Below are 21,173 nucleotides of genomic sequence, written 5' to 3'. Positions count from 1 at the left end.
TATTCTTAGCTATTTGTATTGTTCATTGTCTAGAGTTCCTGGATTGTCTCAGCTGGGACTGGCATGTTCCTTGTCAATAATATTTTATAGCTTTTTAACATTAGAGACTGTTTCTCATATTGCTTATTCTTTGGTCTGTTGGAAATGTAGATATTGGAAAATCCTTGGGCATGATTTTAAAATGCCAGCAAGTTGAATGTTGCAGAGTTGGAACACAGGTGTAAAAATGAAACATGTTTGGAAACAAATCCAGTGTCCCCTTTGCAAATTTGAAAAGGCATTTACAGTATGGGGAATGCTTGTTGGTTTTATTAATGATTGTTTGCTTTGGGGTATTTGGTGGAAAAATTAGCCCACCTTCAGAGAGGGGGCCACATCTTATCTCATGATTGGTTTAGAAAATAAAACAATACAAACCTAAGGTGAGTTTTGTGCTTACTAAAGGAAATACAAATTTTAAAGAAGCCAACAAGAAATAAAATTATAGAATGGTACCACTGTCCTCATTTTCTGATTCTAAGCAGCAGGAGTAGAAGCTGAGAAGATACTGAATCATGTCCAGAGAGATCTGGTTTCTGAGCTGAGGAAAAGGGCTGGGCTATCTGTCCTCTCAGGGAGTCTGTGGACCAAAGCACACTCATTTGGGGGCAAATTCTACTTGAAGAAAGAGATTCCAATATTAAGCTGAGAAACGGGTCATTGAGGTCAGTAGAGTCAAAACCAGGATGTGGAGACAGTGGTCCCCTTTGGTCTTATAAGGTCATTCCCACAGCTGTGGGAGGATAAGCCCTCTTTTAGAACCACAAAGTCCTGAGAATGTGTTGAAGTGATAAGGGTTGGAGGCTTCAACGCCAGTTTTGGAAGAATAAGTCTTCTGAGCAGAGATTTCATTTCTGGGTTTGGCTTGACTTGTGGAGGTTAGCTTCATTTTGAAGATGAAGTTTTCCCCACTTGGGGAGTCATTTCTGGCTGGAGTGAAACTCAGATTGCTGGCTCAGATTGAGTCAGATGTCATTTACGGGGCATAAATAGACCTGGATCTTGGGTTCACTTTCAGCCCTGGATCTAAGTTTTCATTTAAGGGTACTGCTTGTCAGAGGATCCTGTCTGTGCAGGTGATGAAACACAACAGCATTGCAGCCAAAGTGGAGAGGGAAAGGGTGTGGAAAAAGAGGATCAAACAGATAAAGAATATGTCAAAGCTAACACAACTAGGAAAAGGAAGTCAGGATGTGAATCAAGATCCTTAAGACTCCAGGGAGCGTGCTCTTCACAGAGGAGCCAAGCACAGAGATGCGGAAATGATTGGGACGAATGAGAGGAATGCTCAGTGGAAAGAACTTTGTGTAGACATGCAAGAAACAGCTCAACCTACCGGGAAAATAAAATATAGTTTGGAGAGAGACAAAATAGATGCTTCTACCAAGTCTGTGAAAGCCCTAGTTTGCAGTAGATTAATCCTGGGCTTCAAGTGGTCTGGTGAACAGATTAAATAGACATGAACAGATTTATTTGTCCAGGATATGAGTAAATTCTAGGAAGAGGACCCAAGCTGGACCCCATGATGAACCTATCATGGTTTGAGCACCCGTCAGTGCAGCTTGCCAGCCATCTATGTAGTCTCTTAAAAATTTTTTTTTTGTTAACATTGTTTGCTATGCACTGTGTTAGACACTTTGGAGAAAAAGTTCAACAAAACTTGAATAAAAGTGGTGGTGAGTTGAGTATGAGCAATCCATGGAATACTGTATTACTAAGAGAAATAAAAAGCAAAAGGAATTGCTAGGAACAGAGTGAAAGTAGGTACTCAGACTTTAACTGTGCACCAGACATGGTGAACAAACAGCCAGGTTAGAAGTCATGAAACTCTAGGAGAGGCTGCTTCTGAAAAATAAAAATGACACAATACTTGAAGGGTTTAAAAGTGCCAAGTAGAAGTACAGACAACTGGTGAAGGGTTATTAGTGATAAGAACTTGGAAAACCAAACATACAGAAAAATCAAGATAATTCATCATTGTGGGAAAATAAGAATAGTTGTCCTAGAGCAAGGGTTAACAAAATACGGCCCCCAATCACTGTTTTTGTACAACCTTCATTCAAGCTAAGAATAGTTTCTATGTTTTCAGATGGTTGAAAAATAAATCAAAAGAAGAATATTTCATAATACATGAAAAACATTTAAACTTCAAGTTTCAGTGTACAAATGTGAAGTTGTATTGGAACGCTGCTGCCTCGTTCATTTATGTACTGACTGGCTGCTTTTGTGCAAAGATAGAGTCGAATAGTTGCAACAGACACAGTCTGGCCCACTGAGCCTGCAACATTTACTATCAGGTCCTTTATAGAAAAAAATTGCTAATCCAAAACAAAAATTTTTTTTCTCTTTACAATGTCACTGTTAAAAACTCAGAAAAGATGGATGAGCAAAAAGAAGAAAATGTAAATAACCTATAATCTCATATGATCTCACTATCCCAAGATAAACATTGTTGGTAGTTTGGTGTATATGCTTCCAGTCTCTTTTCTCTCTCTCTCTCTCTGTGTGTGTGTGTGTGTGTGTGTGTGTGTGTGTGTGTGTGTGTGTGTGTGTGTGTGTGTGTGTGTGTTACATGACATTATGTTAGCATGCTTGAGATCCTGAGTTCAATCCCCAGTACCTCCATTAAGTAAATAAATAAACCTAATTACCTACCCCCTGCAAAAGAAATGATATTATATTGTAGAGCCTTATAAAATACTCTTTATCATGTTAACATATTTTTATAACATTAATTTTTTCTTCAAAATTATTTTAAGGTTACTATATGGAATTCCCTTGTATGGCTGTGTCATTTTATTTTTAAGACTCTTATTGTGGAACATTTACTTTATTTATTTTTTATTTTTTAAAACTTTTTTTATTGAGTTATAGTCATTTTACAATGTTGTGTCAAATTCCAGTATAGAGCACAATTTTTTAGTTATACATGAACATACATATATTCATTGTCACATTTTTTTCGCTGTGAGCTACCACAAGATCTTGTATATATTTCCCTGTGCTATACCGTATAATCTTGTTTATCTATTTTACACATGCCTGTCAATATCTACAAATTTTGAACTCCCAGTCTATCCCTTCCTACCCACCCTCCTTCGTAACCACAAGTTTGTATTCTATATCTATGAGTCCATTTCTGTTTTGTATTTATGTGGAACATTTACTTTAGTTTGTTACCAATTTTCTATTATAAATTTTGCTGTAATAAACATACTTGGTAAATTTCAGTAAACATCCATATTTTTCCTTAGGATAAGTTGTAAGTAGAAAATATCAGGTCAAGTGCGTATTTTAATATGTTTAAAATTTTGATGCATAAAGTATGCATTTGTTATATTTTTAATTAAATATATCTCATAAAAATTTTGTGGTAAATATTTTATAATACTAAAGATTACATGTAATATATGTACAAGTTAAAGAATAACAATAGAATGAATACCAGCATATCTACCACTGGCGTAAGGAATAAAGGCTAACTTTTATTTTTTAATTTAATTTAATTTTTATTGAAGTATAGTCAATTTACTATGTTCAGGTGTACAGCAAAGTGATTTAGTTTACATATATATTCTTTTTCAGATTATTTTCCATTATTACAAAATATTACAAAAAATTACAAACTATTGCATAGTTCCCTACGCAAGGTTAACTTTTAAATTTAAAAAAAAGTAGTAAATATTTTTCTGGTAGTTTTTAGTTTTATTGTTACCAGGAAACAGGAAATAAGAATCAAGAACACTAGCCAACTGGAAACACCAAAATTAATGTTACCTGGAAAAGGAAAATAAGAATCACCTCGGTTCTTTGTCACTCAAAAAAAAAGATTTTTGACAAGAGTCAGGAAAAAGCGTGATAAGCAAAATTTTTATTAGTGAAATAAAAAAACAGTTAAAGAGAGTACACTCCCTAGAATTGGGAGCAGGCCAATCCAAGAGAGGAAAAATGGCGCCACTCTCTCCTTCCTCCTGTTTCTTTATCATGGTTTTGTAACTGGTTAATTAATTGATTGATTGATTCCCTGCGCTCTGGTTAATTGACAGCTCAGGTTCCTTGTGTTCTGGATTGTTCCTTTCCCCTTCCTCTCCGCCTGCCCAGTGCTCATTTCTATCTAAACTACCTAACATTATGACTGAGTTTGGTGCTTTTTCTGATTTTTGCTGAGGGCACTAGTCCTTAGCTTTTTTTTTTTTTTTTTTTTTTAGTTTAAGATTTGTGGGCTCACGCTTCATTGCAGGAATGGCAAAGTGACATTTGTATCACAGGAATGTGAAAGCTGACAATCTTATGATTGTTTTTATACCTGTTTCATACATTTAAATAGATGTAAAGAATGGATTTGATGTTAACCAAACTTGCATTAGTTGATTCATTCCAAAGTGGCTCTCTGGTCATTGTCTCTTATTAGTCGTTACTAGCAGCTCAGGAGCAGGAAAGGAAAAATGGGGAATTCACATTGAATGGGTACAGCATTTCAGTTTGGAATTGGAGATGGATAGTGTTGATGGTTGCACAGCAGAGTGAGTGTACTTAATGCCACTGAATTGTACACTTAAAGGTGTGTAGAACAAAGAATTTTGCCCACCATTCCAGTTTTACAAGAATTAAGTTGCAGCCCACTGCAGTTGCCCACTGACAATGTTGCCCTGAGAGGAATTCAGGATGGAGAAAAACAGGAAGAATTCTGTGCCTGGGATATGAGGGCCCCTAAATAGTTAAGATGCATATCTAAGGAAATATTTCAGTAACCTCAGATTCTTGCATCTTCCTAGACATAGAAAAGCACTAAAATCATTAACTTGAGATGTCTATTCTTTGTCATTAGCAGTAATGTTTTTATGCTTGACTACCTGTTTTTTCCCAACAAAAAAATTCATATATATCCTGGCTCCTCCCCTGCCTCTTCACAGCAGTTCCTCAGAGCTCTCTGAGAGGCTGTCTCCTGAGCTATATTTCTCAGTAAGGGCCGAGAATAAAACTATACCTTACCACTCTTGCATTGTGCGGGGTTTTTTCAGTCATCAGGTGGTAAATTTTACATTGCATGTATTTTATCACAATTTTGAAAAATAATTTTAAAAAATCTTTATACACACAAAAAACTTTTTTGATTATATTACTTTAGCTATGGAAACTGAAACCATGCCCCATAGAGTTAACAGAAGCTGATGACTAACAAAAATTCTTGAGCTTGTCTTACAGAACAATAGATGTGGGAACAGCTTGTTAAAACCCCTTTGCTTGTAAACTTCCTTCATTAATTGAGCTTGCTTTAGTTATTGTATTTTTCTTTCTTTGTTTCTTTCTTTTTCCTACCACTTTAATTGCACACCTTTTCAACTTCATACAGCCCAGTTGTTTTACAGGTACTTGGAGTCAGCTCTTGGCCAGAGCGAACTGGATGGGGCTTGTTGGGGTTACTGACCTCTAAAACTGAGCCTGGGCAGATGTCTGAAGAAAAGCCTTTTGGTGTCAGAGGGCAGGAAAACTCCACCTTCAGATAGTGCTAAGCACTTCCATTTTGAATATGCAGAAACATGTAACCCAGCGCACCTGCGCAGAGCACCGATGACTTCACCTTTCCCCCTAACTCCAATCACCTTTCCCCACGCCTAAGACCACCCTGCTTATCCCATAAATATCCCAACTCCCTCACCTTCGGGGAGGCAAGATTTACTCTCTCATCTCCTCATCTAGCTGCCTTGTGAAAAAACTCTAAGCCATAAACCTGGGAGTCTCAACATTTGACTTGCTGCATGTTGAGCGAATGGACCTGGTTGGGTAACAAAATGACTTCACAGAACAATGACTTAATAATTCAATGTTGGATTTTTAATCAAGGTTAGTATAAGAAATAGTGATATGAAGATCATTTTTACATCTCATGTTTATGCAACATGCAGTTCAATTTATGACTATAGATGACAATGTACATTGTATTGTGAAATGTCCAAGTGATAAATTCTCCCTTGACTTTAGTTCTAGGAAAGTTTGCTTTCATGGTGAATTGCTGCTTGCTATCTTTATGAGATTATAAGAAATCTACCATTCTCCTCTGACTATGAGGAACTGAGAACCACCTTTTATGCTAATTTGTAGTGATTAGCTGGTCAAACCAGTATTTCCCTGGAGAATCATTAACCATCCTTAAATAAATAATTTCCTCTTTCTACTCACCTTGAGCACCTTGAGTGAAGCAGCTTGGTTATAATTCAGTGTCTGAAGTTCAGACTGCTGGCCTTTGTGACTAAAACTATGTTTCTCTGTCCAAGATGTCTTCACAGCATGTCTATCCCTGTCATCTGTCACACAGCCTCTTGTATTCCATTTCTGGAAAATAATTCTCATATCTTTAAGGCAGGTTCCCCCAAAGCCTTTCCAAATGCATTTTTGTATGCCACATTGCCTGTGTTTTAAACCAGATCATCTCAACCATATCTTCCAAATTTGGTTTAAAGAGATCCATCTAGATGTTTTCTAGTGGTGCAGTGTTAGACAAAACCAAAAACTTTATTCAGATGGACAGTGCTCTCTACATATACACTATAGCCCTAGTTTTTTCCTTACCTGGGCTCCAAACTTTAGGTCTAACTTTTAACTATCTCATTTTCTTCCCTCAAATATCCAATCAGCCATCAAATTCAGTAGTTTCTGTCTTTACAATCCTTTCTTTCTAATCTCAGTGTCACACTCTCCCATCTTCTTACTTCAGGCCTTTGTAATTACCCACTATCTGGGTATCTTAATCCATTCTGACTGCTGTAACAAGATAGCACAGACTGGGTGGTTTGTAAATGACAGACACTTATTTCACTGTTCTGTAGGCTGGAAGTTTAAGATCAGGGTGCCAGTGTGGACAGGTTCTGGTGAAGGCTCTTCCAGGTTGCAGACTGCTGACTTCTTGCTGTGTCCTCACATAGTGGAAGGGGCCAGGGATCTCTCTAGTGCCTCTTTTAGAAAGACAGTAGTCCCACTCATGAGGTTGGAGCCCAAAGCCCCCACCTCCAAATATGATCAACATATGAATTTTGTGGGGACACATTAAGACTGTAGCACAGGATTAGTGCAATATTCTTTTTAACTGGACTCTGTGCCACACCTCTGTTCAATTGGTTCCCTATGCTGGTGCCAGATCTAGCTTCATTCTTGGCATTTACAGAGGCCTTCTGCCATGTGGCTCAAAGGGCCTGCTCTAATTCCCCAAGGCATAACCCAGTCACAGGCAAACTGAAGTACAGTTTCCCATGGCAACCGCGTGGTATTATATCCAGGAGTCCATCTCCACCTCCTTCTCCTCCCTCCTCCACTACCGAAATCTGTGGATGCTCAGGTCCCAAAGTTGGCCCTCTGTATCTGCAGATTCCACATCCTCATGTTTGGTTGAATCCATAGATGCCAAACCCTGGAATAAGGAGGACTCTCACTGTCTCCTCAACATGACTTGAATTTTCTCACCTTAAAAAGTTTTGGTTCATGTTGTTAAATCCTGGTGGAAAGTGCTTTGCCTCACCCCACTCCCAGTCTCTGCCACTCAGAAATCCTATTTATCCTTTACATGCCACTTCCCTAATTAAACTTTTCCAGACTCTCTCCAAAGATGTGATCGCTTCCTCTAGCCTTTTATATCTGAAATTCGTCTCTTGTGGCAAATGGCATATTCTTCTTAAATTCATTTGTGTATTTCTCTCTGCTACATAAGCTTCTAAAATAATGAACCGTGGCTCTTTAGCTACTTACCATTATGGTAACATTCTGTGTTTTCTGCTGAGATCAATGTCTTTACTCCAAAGGTACTCAAAAAATATTTAACAAATTGAAATTGGCATAACTCCAATACTGGCAACATGCCCCACTAAAATAATTCAAAAAGGTTCAAAAAAGGGCCCTATTTGTATAAAAATGTTTATTCAGAGCAGAAATGTTTATTCAGAATGTTTATTCAAAACACGTTTATGCAAAAATGTTTGTTCAGAACATAATAATCCAAAAGTTCAACAATAAGGGAATGGATAGGAACCAAATTTAATTTTCTTGTACTTAGCCCATAGGAAGTATTTTAAAACTGATTAACTGAATGATACACCACTGTATTGGAATATTATGTAATCAAGCGCATGTGAAATCAGGTTTAGGAAAAAACAACTTTCACAAAACATACGGATTATATATACAGAAAACCTATGAAGGGACATTGTTAATAATCAGAAGGAGCCAGAAGAAGCTACTTGCCACATTTGTACAGCAATTTTAAAGGCGTCCTAATATATACTTTGATTCTCACGACGACTCTGTGACGTACGTACGGGAGGTATTAACTCCGGTTCACAGGTGAGGAAACTGACCCACCGAGGTCAGGATTGATTGTCTAAGGCGGAGCCAGGACTCTAGCCTCCGCCCTCAGTTCAGGGCTCCTTCCCTGCCACACCTCAGCAACCGCGAGTGGCGTTGGGGGTCTCGGTTTCCTTTTCTTCACTCGCGTCACATTAGCAAACCGAGCCCAGAGACGCGGGCGGCGGGCCAGGAGGAGCAGGTGCACCGCGAGACGCAGGTGCGGGCGGCGCCCTAGGCCCCGCGACCATAGAGTCCGGAAGTCCGGCCAGAGCAGCTCCAGGGGCGCCGCGCGGTCCGGGCCGCGGACGGCAAGGGCCGCGCCCCTGCGGGCCGAATGGCCGCAGCGCTGGCTGTCAGGGTGGTCGCCGGGCTGGCGGCGGCGGCCATGGCGGCCGTGCTCTTGGAGCACTACGGCCTGGCCGGCCCGCCCTCGCCCCTGCCCCAGCCCCGCGCCCCACGAAGCCCACACCCCGCGCCGGGCCCCGCGGCCACCAACATCTTCTGGGGTCTGCAGGTGACGCAGCGGGAGCTCAGGCGCGGGGTGGGTGCAGAGCTGGCCAGAGGCGGCTAGGCGCCGGCAGTTTTTGCCGGGGCGTGACCCGTGCCTGCTTGGGCCCAAGCTCTGGGCGGAGGGAGGGGGGCTCGGTCCCTACCTGGGGGTTCGTTGATGCGCTGCATCTTTGCCTTTTCTTTCCGTTGGAGAGAGCCACTGAGTCGCCTCTCTCCGTGCCGCCTCTTCCTGACTCAAATATCTGTTCCGCAGATATCCGACATTCACCTGAGCAGGTTTCGTGATCCAGGCAGAGCTGTAGACTTAGAGAAGTTCTGTTCTGAAACTATTGACATCATTCAACCAGCTCTCGTCCTAGCAACAGGTAGGGAGGTTGCGGTGCTGTCATGTTGTTCTGTGATCTGGATGGTAGAATGCTAGCCAAGGCTGCAGCTTTTTACTTTGGGGTCGTTAGCAAACCTGTAGCTAGAGCCTCAGGTGAGTCCTTCTTCTGGAGAGGAGATGGGACATTATAATTTCCTTTGTTTATGGATAACTGAGTCAAGAATCCGGGCTAAATGACTTGCCATGGCAAAGTTTTGCTCAAGCGGAAGAAGCAGGGCTCATGACTCTCTTATTAGTGTCCCGTCTTGTGTATCTGTATCTGTCTTTTTGGTTGCACTTGTGGATTTGAGAGAGAATTAAGGAAAGCTCTTTAACCACAACTCAAGAGTTTTCTTCCTCTTCCTCCTTTCTGTCTCTCTCTCTCTCTCTCTTTTTTTTTTTTTTTTTTTTGGTTCTGAGTTTTCCATTTTCTTTACGGTATTAATCAATCTTATATTGACAGTTGTTTGAGGCTTCAAGTAACTCAGGACACTTTTTTTCATCCTTTGGTACTTCTGTGACTTGGGTCCCTAGAGTTTTCAAACCCCTAATCATTTGCTCCCAGCTGGGTTGGAGAATAAGCTAAAGGAGTATCTATCCTCGCTATTGGGGAATTCATCTCCCATCCGCCTTACTGAAACACCTTTGCTGACAGGATAAAGTCCTCATTTTATGGAAACCTCAATTTTAAGTGTCTATCTAGTTTCCTAGAAATTTGGATATTTCGTTGTCCAAACTACACATACCCGACTGTTTCTTGCTGTAAAAATAATTCTTGGTCAGATCACATATCCTGATTGTGAGTTTGGAAAATAAGGTCACCCTGCAGAGTGCTGGAATTTCTTATTAAGGAGTTTTCATTTTATCACAGTCTCATGATGCATTTTGTACTGCTCTCTTTAAAGGTATATTATTCATAACCCATTTCTAATATCACAGGAGGTTTAATAGGCACTCGCTAACATCTAAGAAAGAAAGAAAGCCCTTGCTGAGAGTTTTATTTTAGATGGCTTGCTGTGGACCGAGATGGACTCATAAGTGGTTATGCTTTACATGTTGAGTACTTTAAATATCTTTGTTCTTTGATATGCATTAACAAAAAAATTGAACCCCAGGTTCATTTTACAGTGTGATTCAGTTCATCTGTAAATCTACAGGAGACCTGACAGATGCCAAAACAAAGGAACAGTTGGGATCCAGGCAGCAAGAGGTAGAATGGCAAACTTACCAGGGTATTCTGAAGAAGACAAGGGTCATGGAAAAAACCAAGTGGCTCGATGTCAAAGGAAATCATGGTGAGAGTCAAGTCCCAGTTATAATTAAGACTAGATTTTTTTCTCCTTCAGGAGCCTAGTTTCTGCAATTTAAAATGGGAGATTGTAACTTAGGTTTAGGTATACTGGAGGCCACAACTATGAAATCCAGCTATGTATAATATGTGATTTTAAAACTTCAGATGTAACTTTTAGGCCTTGAGGGGAAAGTCGGTACGGTCCTTTCTTCTTTACATGGAAGGAAAGCTTCTAGCAAACTCCTTGCAGATGGATGCTTAAAAATATATAATTTCGCTAAGTGAAAGAAGTCAAACCTGTAAGTTTACATACTGTGTGATTCCATTTATATGACATTCAAGAAGAGGCAAACTGTAGACAGAGGATCGATTACCGTTGTCCAGGGTTGAAGACAGGGTTGGGTAGGAGGAGAAGTTGACTACAAAGAGACATCATGAGATAATTTTGGGGGTGATGGATCTGTTTTGTGTCATGATTGTAGTGGTAGATATATGACTATGCATTTGTCAAAATCCATAGAACTATACTTCACAAAGATTGAGTTTTACTTTATATACATTGAAAAATTAAAATAGCAAATATATCCCCATATGCAAGGGGAAAGAAATGGATAATCCCTTCCCATTTTTTACATTATAATTGTTGTGTTAGTAAGGAAATGAATTATTTTCCCAGAGTCCTGATGGTAGATTTGTTTGTTTTATAAAAGTTGACTTTCTTATTGGTTACTTAAGTACTCCATTTGTCTGCTTCATTTGATTATTCATTGCTGTGAGTACGTTATTAATGTATTTTTTTAAAAGCTATATTTTAAACAAATAATTCTACCTGGTGAAATATAGTCATTGGTTTGATCAGAAAATGCCCTCTTTATAGATACAGTTGACCTTTCAAAAATGTGGGGGTTAGGGGCGCTGACCCCCAGGCAGTGGAAAATTCATGTGTAACTTTACAGTTGGCCCTCTGCATCTGTGGATCAGCCAACTGAGGCTTGTGTAGTACTGTAGTATGTATTTATTGAAAAAAAAATCTGTATAAGTGGACCCACACAGTTCAAACCTGTGTTGTTCAAGGATCAACTATAGTTCTTACAAAGCAGCTAGGAATTATAAATTAAAAGTAGGATATCTGGCTTACAACTTTCTCTGGTATGTTTACATTTCCCTTTTCTCCTGCTCTTAATTAGTGATACAGGTCAGATTCTTTTGCAATAAAAAGCAAATCTGTGTATATTTTTTTAAGTTTTCTAAGCCAAACTACTGTCATTTTAAGTAATAAATATAAAATGGACTCTTGTGATTAAATAATTTGGATAGTCCTTTGAAGTTCATAATATTTTAACTTGACTTGTAATGGCATAAATGCTCATGATATATATGTGTGTGTGTATACAAATATATATGTATATAAATCTTTATTAAGATTTAACTACAACAGAGTTGTTCTCCTAGCAAGAGGATTATGTACACAATAATATTTCTTTGTAATTGAACTTACAGCTTAGTCTCTAAGATTATTAGAAATGTAGTAGATTCTTGGAAGTCAAAGCTGATAAACAATTTTAGCTATTGCAACCAGGCAAGCAAGCTCTATGAAATCATTGTATTTCCAGATAAGAATTCTAAGATACCCTCAGCCTTACCCTTTATCATTATATAACTCCTTTATTACTGAATCTTTTTTAAGATTTAAGAAGAGAGGGCGTTGGCCCTGTTATCAAAGTCAACTGCTGCGTAGAAGCACTTGGCATGTGTCCGGACATCAGACATGAATCCAGTTCTTCCTGGCTTCCAGAATCACATGATTAAAACAGCAGCGACCATCCAGTCTTATAACTTCAAACTGATTTATTCTGAATAGTACATAATTCAAAGTATTTATTCTTTTTCAGTATACCAGGTGCCTTAAATAAGTTTCTAGATAATTTGAATTCAACTAAGTTATCAGATTCTAAAGATTAAAATTAAATGCCAATCTAATTAATTGGCATTCTGTCATCTAAGGTGTTATTGAAAGAATTGTCATTTTTGTTTAGTCATTAATATGTTTACATTTTTCTTTTTCATGTAGATGATGTTTGCTCTTTTTTTTTTAATTAGATGCATTCAACATTCCAAGTCTGGAGAGTGTTGAGAATTATTACAGGTACTGTAATGACAGAAAACAGACCACAATGTAGAGTCTGTTACAAGGAGGGTGCAATTAATGAACTAAATGAATGAAAATGTTTTATAACAGAGAAAATTTCTGTATAAAGAACCTCTGGTAATTTAGAAAAGGAGCCTTTAAATTTTATTTATTTATTTATTTAGGTGATTAACTTTTGTTTGTTTCCTCAAACCTCTTCTTTCCTTCAATTCTTTTTATTTCATCTACTTTAATGCTTTTTGTTGGCTAATGGTACTTTTAACATTCCACAAAGACTTTTTTTTTTTTTTTTGCCATTGATGGACAGCAAAAGTCATTTAGATCAGAGCTTGTGAGCCAGAGTATGTGGATTTTAGGAATGCTGAGATACACCGCCTCTGTGGTGGCTGAAGAACCCAACTGGTCACCCTTGGCTGCTTTGTCCTTTCAGTCCAGTTTGTCATACAAATATTAACAAGATTTTTATGTGCCATGAATATGAAAAAGGCCGTGAATATGGAAAGATCTTTGACTTAGAAAACCAATTCTCTAGAATTCTTTTGGCTATAATCTCACTTTCTGGTCCAGGGTATTCAGTGGCTTTGTTCTACATTGCCAGTCAGTCAAGTAGCAAGTATTTATTGAGAGCCATCATTAGTTGGCTAGTGTGAGAGGTACAAGAGCTAATATTGAAAAATATGACCTCTACCTTCAAGTAAGTCTATCTAAGGAAGATAAAAATTGTTTAAGAAACAATTAGAAAAGAGCATGAAGGAGTGACTGAAATGCCGGCTTATTTGTTACACATAATTATGACTATGAGAAATCCAAAAAGGCAGAGGTCAGCATAGACATAGAGGGACTTTTAATAAATTTTTATTTAAAAATTTTGATGGGTCTTTTTTTAGGAGGGGTTAGGTAATTAGGTTTACTTATTTATTTAGTGGAGATGCTGGGGATTGAACCCAGGACCTCATGCCTGGTAAGCATGCACTCTACCACTGAGCTATGCCCTCCCCATTGGAGACTTTATTTTTTATTTATTTATTTTTTTATTGATATATAATTAACATATAATATTGTGGGTGTTTAAGGTATACAACATATTCATATGGTATATTTATATATTGCAATATGATTATCACCATAGGGTTAACTAATATCTCTATCATGTGACATAATTATCATTTCTTTTTTTGTTGTGAGAACAATTAAGGTCTAGTCTCCTAGCAGCTTTGAAGTTTATAATATAGTATTGATGGCTATAATTACTGTGCTGTGCGTTAGCTTTCCAGAAGTTATTTCTCTGCTAGTTGTAGGTTAGAGAAACTTCACAAAAGAAGTAAAAATTGTGTCCAGTCTTAAAAGATAGGTAGCATTTGGAAAAGTGAGAAATTCTAAAGAGTGTATTTTAGGCAAAAGGATCAGCATAAACAGAGCTTTAAAAGCTAGAATGAGCTTTGGAGGGCAGTAAGAAAACTGCTATCACCAGAATAAAGGTTCATTCTGAGAACTGGTATGATACAGGGTAGATAGTGTAGAGCCAATTTATGGAGGTCTTAGGTGACAAGCATAGAAATTTAGATATGATAGGTAGTCGTTCATAATCCAATGAAGGTTCGTAAGGAGATGAGTAACATAATGAAAATAATATTTTATAAAGTGCAATCGCACAACAAAATAGGAAAAAGATAGGGATAAAAAGGAAAAGGGAGAGACTGGAGTTGTGTAGACCAAATGGAAGAATCCTGCTGTAGTCTAGCCATGATATGGAAAGAGCTCGAAATGAATAGAGATGTATCTGTCTGAACAAAGTTCATGGGTATGGGGATGGTGACATCAGTTTGAGAGTGAGAGGGCAAAAAGCACTGGTTAACATTTAATTAAGAGTCACTGCATAATTTGGAAGATGAGGTGGTTCTCTTTTGTTAATGTGAGAAAGGAAAAGGACACAGATGAAAAACTTTCACTTCTTATTAACTATATCTTTGATGGTGACTGTGGGAATGGACTTAAGAGACATTTTCTAAGAAGAATTACTAGGACTTAGGATCTTATTAGTTATTGGGAAAGTAAAATTATTAGTCACTTTAAAGTTTCTTACCTTTATATTTTTGTTTCTAACCACCTAAACTTTATCTGGATTTAATAGATGACATTTTGCTAGAATTATAGGCAAAAATATCACCCTGAAGGAAACGAAAAAAAAAAAAACCTTAAGGTTTAATCTTGATCTCTAGAATGGCCAAGAGAATGCCAACATTCAGAATTCAAAAATGTGAACTATTATGTTTTAACCTCTGCTTTCAGATAGTTGGATTTATTTTTGGATAGTTGAATTTTAATATATGTCAGAAATGTAGGAAAGGGAACAACATATGTGAGATTACAAGATCCTGAAGAATAACTCTTAAAACAACTAAGCAGGAAAAGTGTAAATAATATTTTGAAGGAGGAAAAAAACCCAAAATAGAAATTTTAAAAATACGAAGAAGAGAGGTAATAGAACTAATGACTATTAATTGCAATATCTATAATAATATATTTATTTATGATGTATTTGATGGCTCTTGTTGCTTAAGTACAGCTCCCTGGTAGCACATTACATTTCAGAAGTTTTTTGTTTTTTTAATATGTGCTCTTAGGTAAAACATCATATAAGACACTTAGATATTTTCATATAATATTCTAACATTTGAATAATAAAGGTGTGCTCCCAATATAATCTGTACTTTCTTTCACATTTATTCAACAAATACTTAATGAGTGCTGACTCTGTATGCTCTGTTATACATCCCTTCTCCCTGCTCTCACATTCCAACTTTCTGGAGACCTGAACACTGTTGATACTTAAGGTAGTGGTGAGGATTTTCACTACTGGATATGGTGACCCTGCATATGTTATCAGTATATTTTTAGGAACTGAAAAAAGATTTACTTGTCCAGACCTAACTAGCATTTTTCTCCTGGCTCAGTGACTGCATCTTTGCAAAGCTTTACTGTGAGTTAAGCCTCTGCAGTCCTGTTTCAAGAAGGAAAGACTCTTGTATCTCACTACACCAAGAATTCTGCTGGCTACTTAGTAGGCCCTCACTTAACTTTTTAAATGATTAATAAGCACCATTTCACTGGATTCTGAGTCATCTCTTTTTAAATGGTTAGAGGACTGCATAAATTAGCTTCTCTGCTTTGCTTGTTGACCTTGTGCTTGGTTACTGATGAATATATTTGCCTGAGTCTTTGGAGACAATGGGAGAAAATCTTTAAAATTTCTTTTAATCAGTTTATTCATTGTGGATCTTGTTTAGCATATTTCTCTGTCAGATTATGGAAATTTCCTTTTCAAAGGAAGTAAAATATAGTATAACATTAGGGAAGGAATTTGAACTCATTCTGTCTTTTTATGATTGCACTAAACTTTCCTGTCTTGTTTTAGGAAATACTCTGCCGTACGTAGGGATGGCTCCTTCCATTATGTGCACAGTACTCCCTTTGGCAACTATTCTTTCATCTCTTTGGATGCCACCCTGAATCCAGGGCCTAAGAGACCTTTTAATTTCTTTGGAATTTTGGATCAGGTACAGTAAAAATCTCACTTCCCTTTGTAGCTAACCTTTTTTACTTTTTCCTCAGATACCTGTGACTCACTTAAAATTATCCTGGATAAAAAAGTTCTTACCTAGAAATGCTTTAGAACAATTTTATTGTAGTTACAGTTATGGCTAGAAGAAATTATTGACCACTTCAACCCTGTTATTGCTATCCCCATTCTTGTCCCCAAATCTGGGCAAGAAGTGCCTTATATTTTACGTTTATTCCATAAACATTTATTAAATATGTACTAAGAGCAGCATGCACTTTGCAAGGTACAGAGCACACAGCTTTGTATACTGTATTGTGTATTTCTAAATCCCCACAGTTGCCACTTCTTTTTTTATATCACAAATTTTAAATATTTTTATTGTCATAAAAATATATAATCTGCCGTTTTAAAACGTACAGTTCAGTGGCATTGATTATATTTACACTGCTGTACAGCTTTCACCAGGTTTTTTGTTTTTTGGTTTTTTTGATTGAAGTATAGTCAGTTTACAGTATTGTGTTAATTTCTAGTGTACAGCACAATACTTCAGTTGTACATATACATACATATATTCATTTTCATATTCTTTTTCGTTATAGATTATTAGCCATTTCTGATCATCTGGTATTTTTTTGGTAAAAGAAGGCCAGCCATTGAAGTAAATAAGTTTCTTTTAAAGTATTTTTGGTAAGCTCGGTGGGGAAAACTTGCTGGATTATAACTGTCTGGAAAGTCACAACTGAGAGCCTCTCCTTATTTCGTGGTGCAGCAAATGTCAGCTCATTAATGGGCACGTGTCCATATGCAAGACATATGTGCACATATGTAAGAGTACAAGGTTGATAAGATGAAATCCCTCATTTCTTAGAATATTTAATCTGCTGGTGGGGTTTAAGACCAGTACAGAAACAACTATAACACAGGGCAGAATTTGCTGAGTGCTGAGAAATTCAAAGTGATGTGAGGTTTCAGAGGAGCTTGAATGGAATATTGTCAAATGCATTGTGTTATGTTAGGCATTTTATTTATGAAGGTATATTTTGTTTCCTATCTACCAAGTGACTTTAGACAGTGTTGATTAACTTATTTTAGAATAGTGCTTTAAAAATATATATATTTTTTATTTTTAATAGACTTTATTCGTTTAGAGCAGTTTCAGGTTCACAGAAGAATTGAACAGGAAATACAGAGAGTTCGCACATAGCCCTCCCCACCCACATATATATATTCCCCTACCCCCAACATCCCTCATCGGTATGACATATTTGGTACAATAGATGAACCAACATGGGCACATTATTATCAACCAAAGTCCATAGTTTACATTAGGGTTCACTGTTGACCTAGAATAGTGTTTTTTAAGATGTGATTCAAGGATCATCTGCATGAAAATCAGCTGGAGCCTTGTAAACTGCAGATTTCCAGGCTTTGCCTAAGACTTACCAAATTAGAAACCCTAATAGATGGGCCCAGAAATTTATTGCTATAAGCACCTTACAGATTATATTAATGTATATTTATGTATGTACAAGTTATTTTTGAACTCATCTTTATGAGGGATGATTTACATACAATAAAATGCACTCATTTTAAGTCTTTGAAGAGTTTTGACAAATGTATGTACTAGTGTAGCTGTCACTGCAGTCAAGATGGAGCATTTCCGTTATCCCAGAAAGTTCTCTTATGTAGTCTTCACCTCCACTCCCAGGGAACCACTGACTGGTTTTCTATCAGTATAAACTAGTGTGTTTGTTACAGAATTTTATATAAATGAAATCATACAGTATGTACTCTTGTGCCTGGCTTCTTTTACTTAGTATGTTTTTGAAATTCATCCATATTACTGTCTATATCAGTAGTTCTTCCCTTTTTATTGCTGGGTAGTGTTCCATTGTATGGATGTGGATATACTGCAATTTATTGATTGTTTCTAGTTTTTGTTTATTATGCGTAGAGCTGTTGTGAACATTCAGGTGTCAGGTGTTCTGTGGACATATGGATGGACATCTTGTTTTAGAAGTTTAGGTTCAATATTCTCTTTATTGCAATGTGATATACAGAGCTAAAAAGATTAGTCGTTCTTCATTTCCATAAGTAAATTTATAAATAAATAAAGACATTTATGTAATTTAAACATTATTCTTTATTTTTGTTTCCTTATCTATCAAGTGGGACTAATGCCTGTCCTACTTAGCTCAGGGTTATTTTTAGGATCAAATGAATTATAAAGTATATGAAAACATTTTGAAGCTTACAGAGGTCCATACCAGTCATTCATTAATAGGGTTTAAGCCCTAGACATAATATACTTATTATTATAAAACTTCAAAGGAATTTAATCTGTTGACATTAGATTTCAGCCTGAGACGTAACTAATGCTCCTTCTGTTTTTCTCTCTTTTCAGAAACAGATGGAGGAGCTTTTATTACTGGCCAAGGAAAGTAGTCGGAGCAACCACAGTATTTGGTTTGGACACTTTACAACGTCCACTATGCTTTCTCCATCACCAGGGATTCGGTCAATTATGAGGTGAGGCAGGCTTTCAAAATCAAAATCATTACTAACTCTTCTATGTTACTCTACCTATCGTGCTTTCCTGGAGAGATATTTTTATTAGTTTGGCCTCACAAGTTACCTTTGTTCATTTATTTCATTTATTTTTCATTGGGTAGGTCGGCCACAGCTTATTTGTGTGGGCACCTCCATACTCTCGGTGGACTGATGCCTGTTTTACACACTCGTCACTTCCAGGGCACTTTGGAACTTGAGGTGGGAGACTGGAAGGATAACAGAAGGTAAGGGAACTACCCCACAAAATAAAACTTAGACATGTAAGTTTTGATAAAGCAGCAATAATTTTCTCATTGCTCTCATGAGTGACCCCAGTTAAGCAAAAACGTATGCTAGATCTGTGTTTTTAAAGTAATATATGTACGTGGCAGTCTCTGTCATTACGCAGAAACCTTGTAGAGAGAGGATATAGCTCAAGCGCTAGAGCACATGCTTAGCATGGACAAGGTCCTGGGTTCAATCCCCAGTACCTCCTCTGAAAAACTAAGTAAATAAACCTAATTACCTACACCCCAAAAAAAATTAAGGAAAGAAAGGAAACCTTATTACAGCAGTTATGTCCAGTTGCTCAATGGAGCACTAGGGCTAGAAATATGTCATCTTTTCCCCTGAATTTTATATCTGTCTTTCTAGTTATTGCTAGATAAGGTGTTAGTGATACAAGTTCTTCAAATAGATGATAGTTGCTTTTATTAAGGTTAAAATTTTTTAAATAATTTTTAAAATTATTATTTAAAAAAATTTTATTGAAGTAGAGTTGATATACAGTATTATATAAGTTACAGGTGTACAGTATAGTGATTCACAATTTTTAAGGGTTATACACCATTTATAGTTACTGTAAAATATTGGCTATATTCCTTGTGTTATACATTGTGTCCTTGTAGCTTATTTTATACATCATAGTTTGTATCTCTAAACCCCTACCCTTATATTGTCCCTCCTCCCTTCCCTCTCCCCAGTGATAATCACTAGTTCTCTATACCTGTGAGTCTGTTTCTTTTTGTTATATTCCCTAGTTTTGTTGTATTTCTTAGAATCCACATATAAGAGACATTATATTGTATTTGTCTTTCTCTGTCTGACTTATTTCACTTGGTATAATACCCTCCAAGTCAATCCATCTTGTTACAAATGGCAAAATTTCATTCTTTTTTATGGCTGAGTAGAGTTCCATTGTGTGTGTATGTATACACCACATCTTCTTTATCCATTCATCTGCTGATGGAAACTTAGGTTGCTTCCATATCTTGGCAATTGTAAATAATGCTGCTATGAACATTGGGATGCATGTATATTTTGAATTGGTGTTTTTCTTTGTTTTGGATATATATCCGGGAATGGAATTGCTGGGTCATATAGTAGTTCTAGGGTTAAAGTCTTTTGAATAGAAAACCTAAATTATTTATCAAAGGCATATAGTATAGTTATATATATAGAGAGAGAGAGAAGAACAAAAAACATATTTTGAGAATAACTAAGTATAATAGTTAAATAAATAGATAAGTATCATCTCATTATTTATTATCGATTGCTGTTTAACTTATTTAAACCCAGTGCTGTGAAGATATTAGGTACTAAGTGAATATTTGTTGAGCTGAATATGTTATCTTTCTATTTTTAACTACAGTTGACCTTTGAACAACCTGGTTTGAACTGCATGGGTCCACATATACTCAGATTTTTTTCACAAAATATATACTACAGTACCACAGAATCTGTGGCTATTTAAATCTGTGGGTCCAGAACTGTGGATCCAGAGGGCTGACTGGGAAGTTATAATCAGATTTTAGGTCAGTGCCCCTAACCCCTGCATTGTTCAAAGTTCAACTGTACTTCCATTAATTAAAAAGTAACTTCATATCTTGGAAGGTACTTACTTATTTCACTAGGCTTTTCTAAAAACTGTGCAAGAGCTATGCTTGAAGCCTGCAATTAGTTGGCAACTGTAATTATTTTGAACTAAGACCTGTCTATTCATGACTGTGAGGCTATGGCTAGGCTGGGATTGCCTTTTACCAGATAACCTTCCTAACCTTTGATCAACTTCTGTATTTCTTAGAAATGCTACAGTTACAGGTTAAGTGGTGTTAATCATGGGGCCATTTCCTATCTTTCTCTTCCCACCTGCTCTCCTGTGTTCCAACCCTGGGGTTTTATCTGGAGTTTGTTTTACTGAAAGGACCTAACCTCTACCTGCTCTTATAAACATTTAAATTGTATTAGTACAATAGAAGAGTTTTTTAAACAGTTAACATATTAATAATATTAGGCTAGGCTTTGTTGTGGATGCAACAGATTTATTTAGCTAGAAATATCAGTGGCTTAACACAACAGTTGTTTATTTTTTTCA

General features: G+C 36.9%; 1 protein-coding gene and 1 non-coding gene across 7 annotated transcripts in view; one reads left to right on the top strand and one right to left on the bottom strand.

Moving 5' to 3' along the window:
• TMEM62 (transmembrane protein 62) overlaps positions 1-21,173 on the top strand; it is a 47,594-nt gene that overhangs the window by 12,305 nt on the left and 14,116 nt on the right. Inside the window, exons 1-7 of one of the 6 annotated variants that reach the window (XM_015237180.3) lie at positions 8,431-8,590; positions 9,137-9,248; positions 10,405-10,542; positions 12,639-12,684; positions 16,103-16,244; positions 18,654-18,778; positions 18,922-19,044. In XM_015237180.3, coding sequence (XP_015092666.2) covers positions 10,503-10,542; positions 12,639-12,684; positions 16,103-16,244; positions 18,654-18,778; positions 18,922-19,044 — 476 coding nt within the window. In that variant the 5' untranslated portion in view covers positions 8,431-8,590; positions 9,137-9,248; positions 10,405-10,502. The other 5 variants (XM_072962587.1, XM_072962588.1, XM_072962586.1 and 2 more) reach the window with 5 other exon arrangements.
• On the bottom strand, positions 13,611-13,683 carry TRNAG-ACC (transfer RNA glycine (anticodon ACC)). The gene has a single exon. It is a non-coding gene; the product is annotated as a tRNA-Gly (tRNA).

The sequence above is a fragment of the Vicugna pacos genome, chromosome 6, assembly GCF_048564905.1.
Source record: "Vicugna pacos chromosome 6, VicPac4, whole genome shotgun sequence".
Lineage (NCBI taxonomy): Eukaryota > Metazoa > Chordata > Mammalia > Artiodactyla > Camelidae > Vicugna > Vicugna pacos.
Note: the sequence above shows the minus strand (reverse complement) of the source record. Positions and strands in the feature narration are given on the sequence as shown.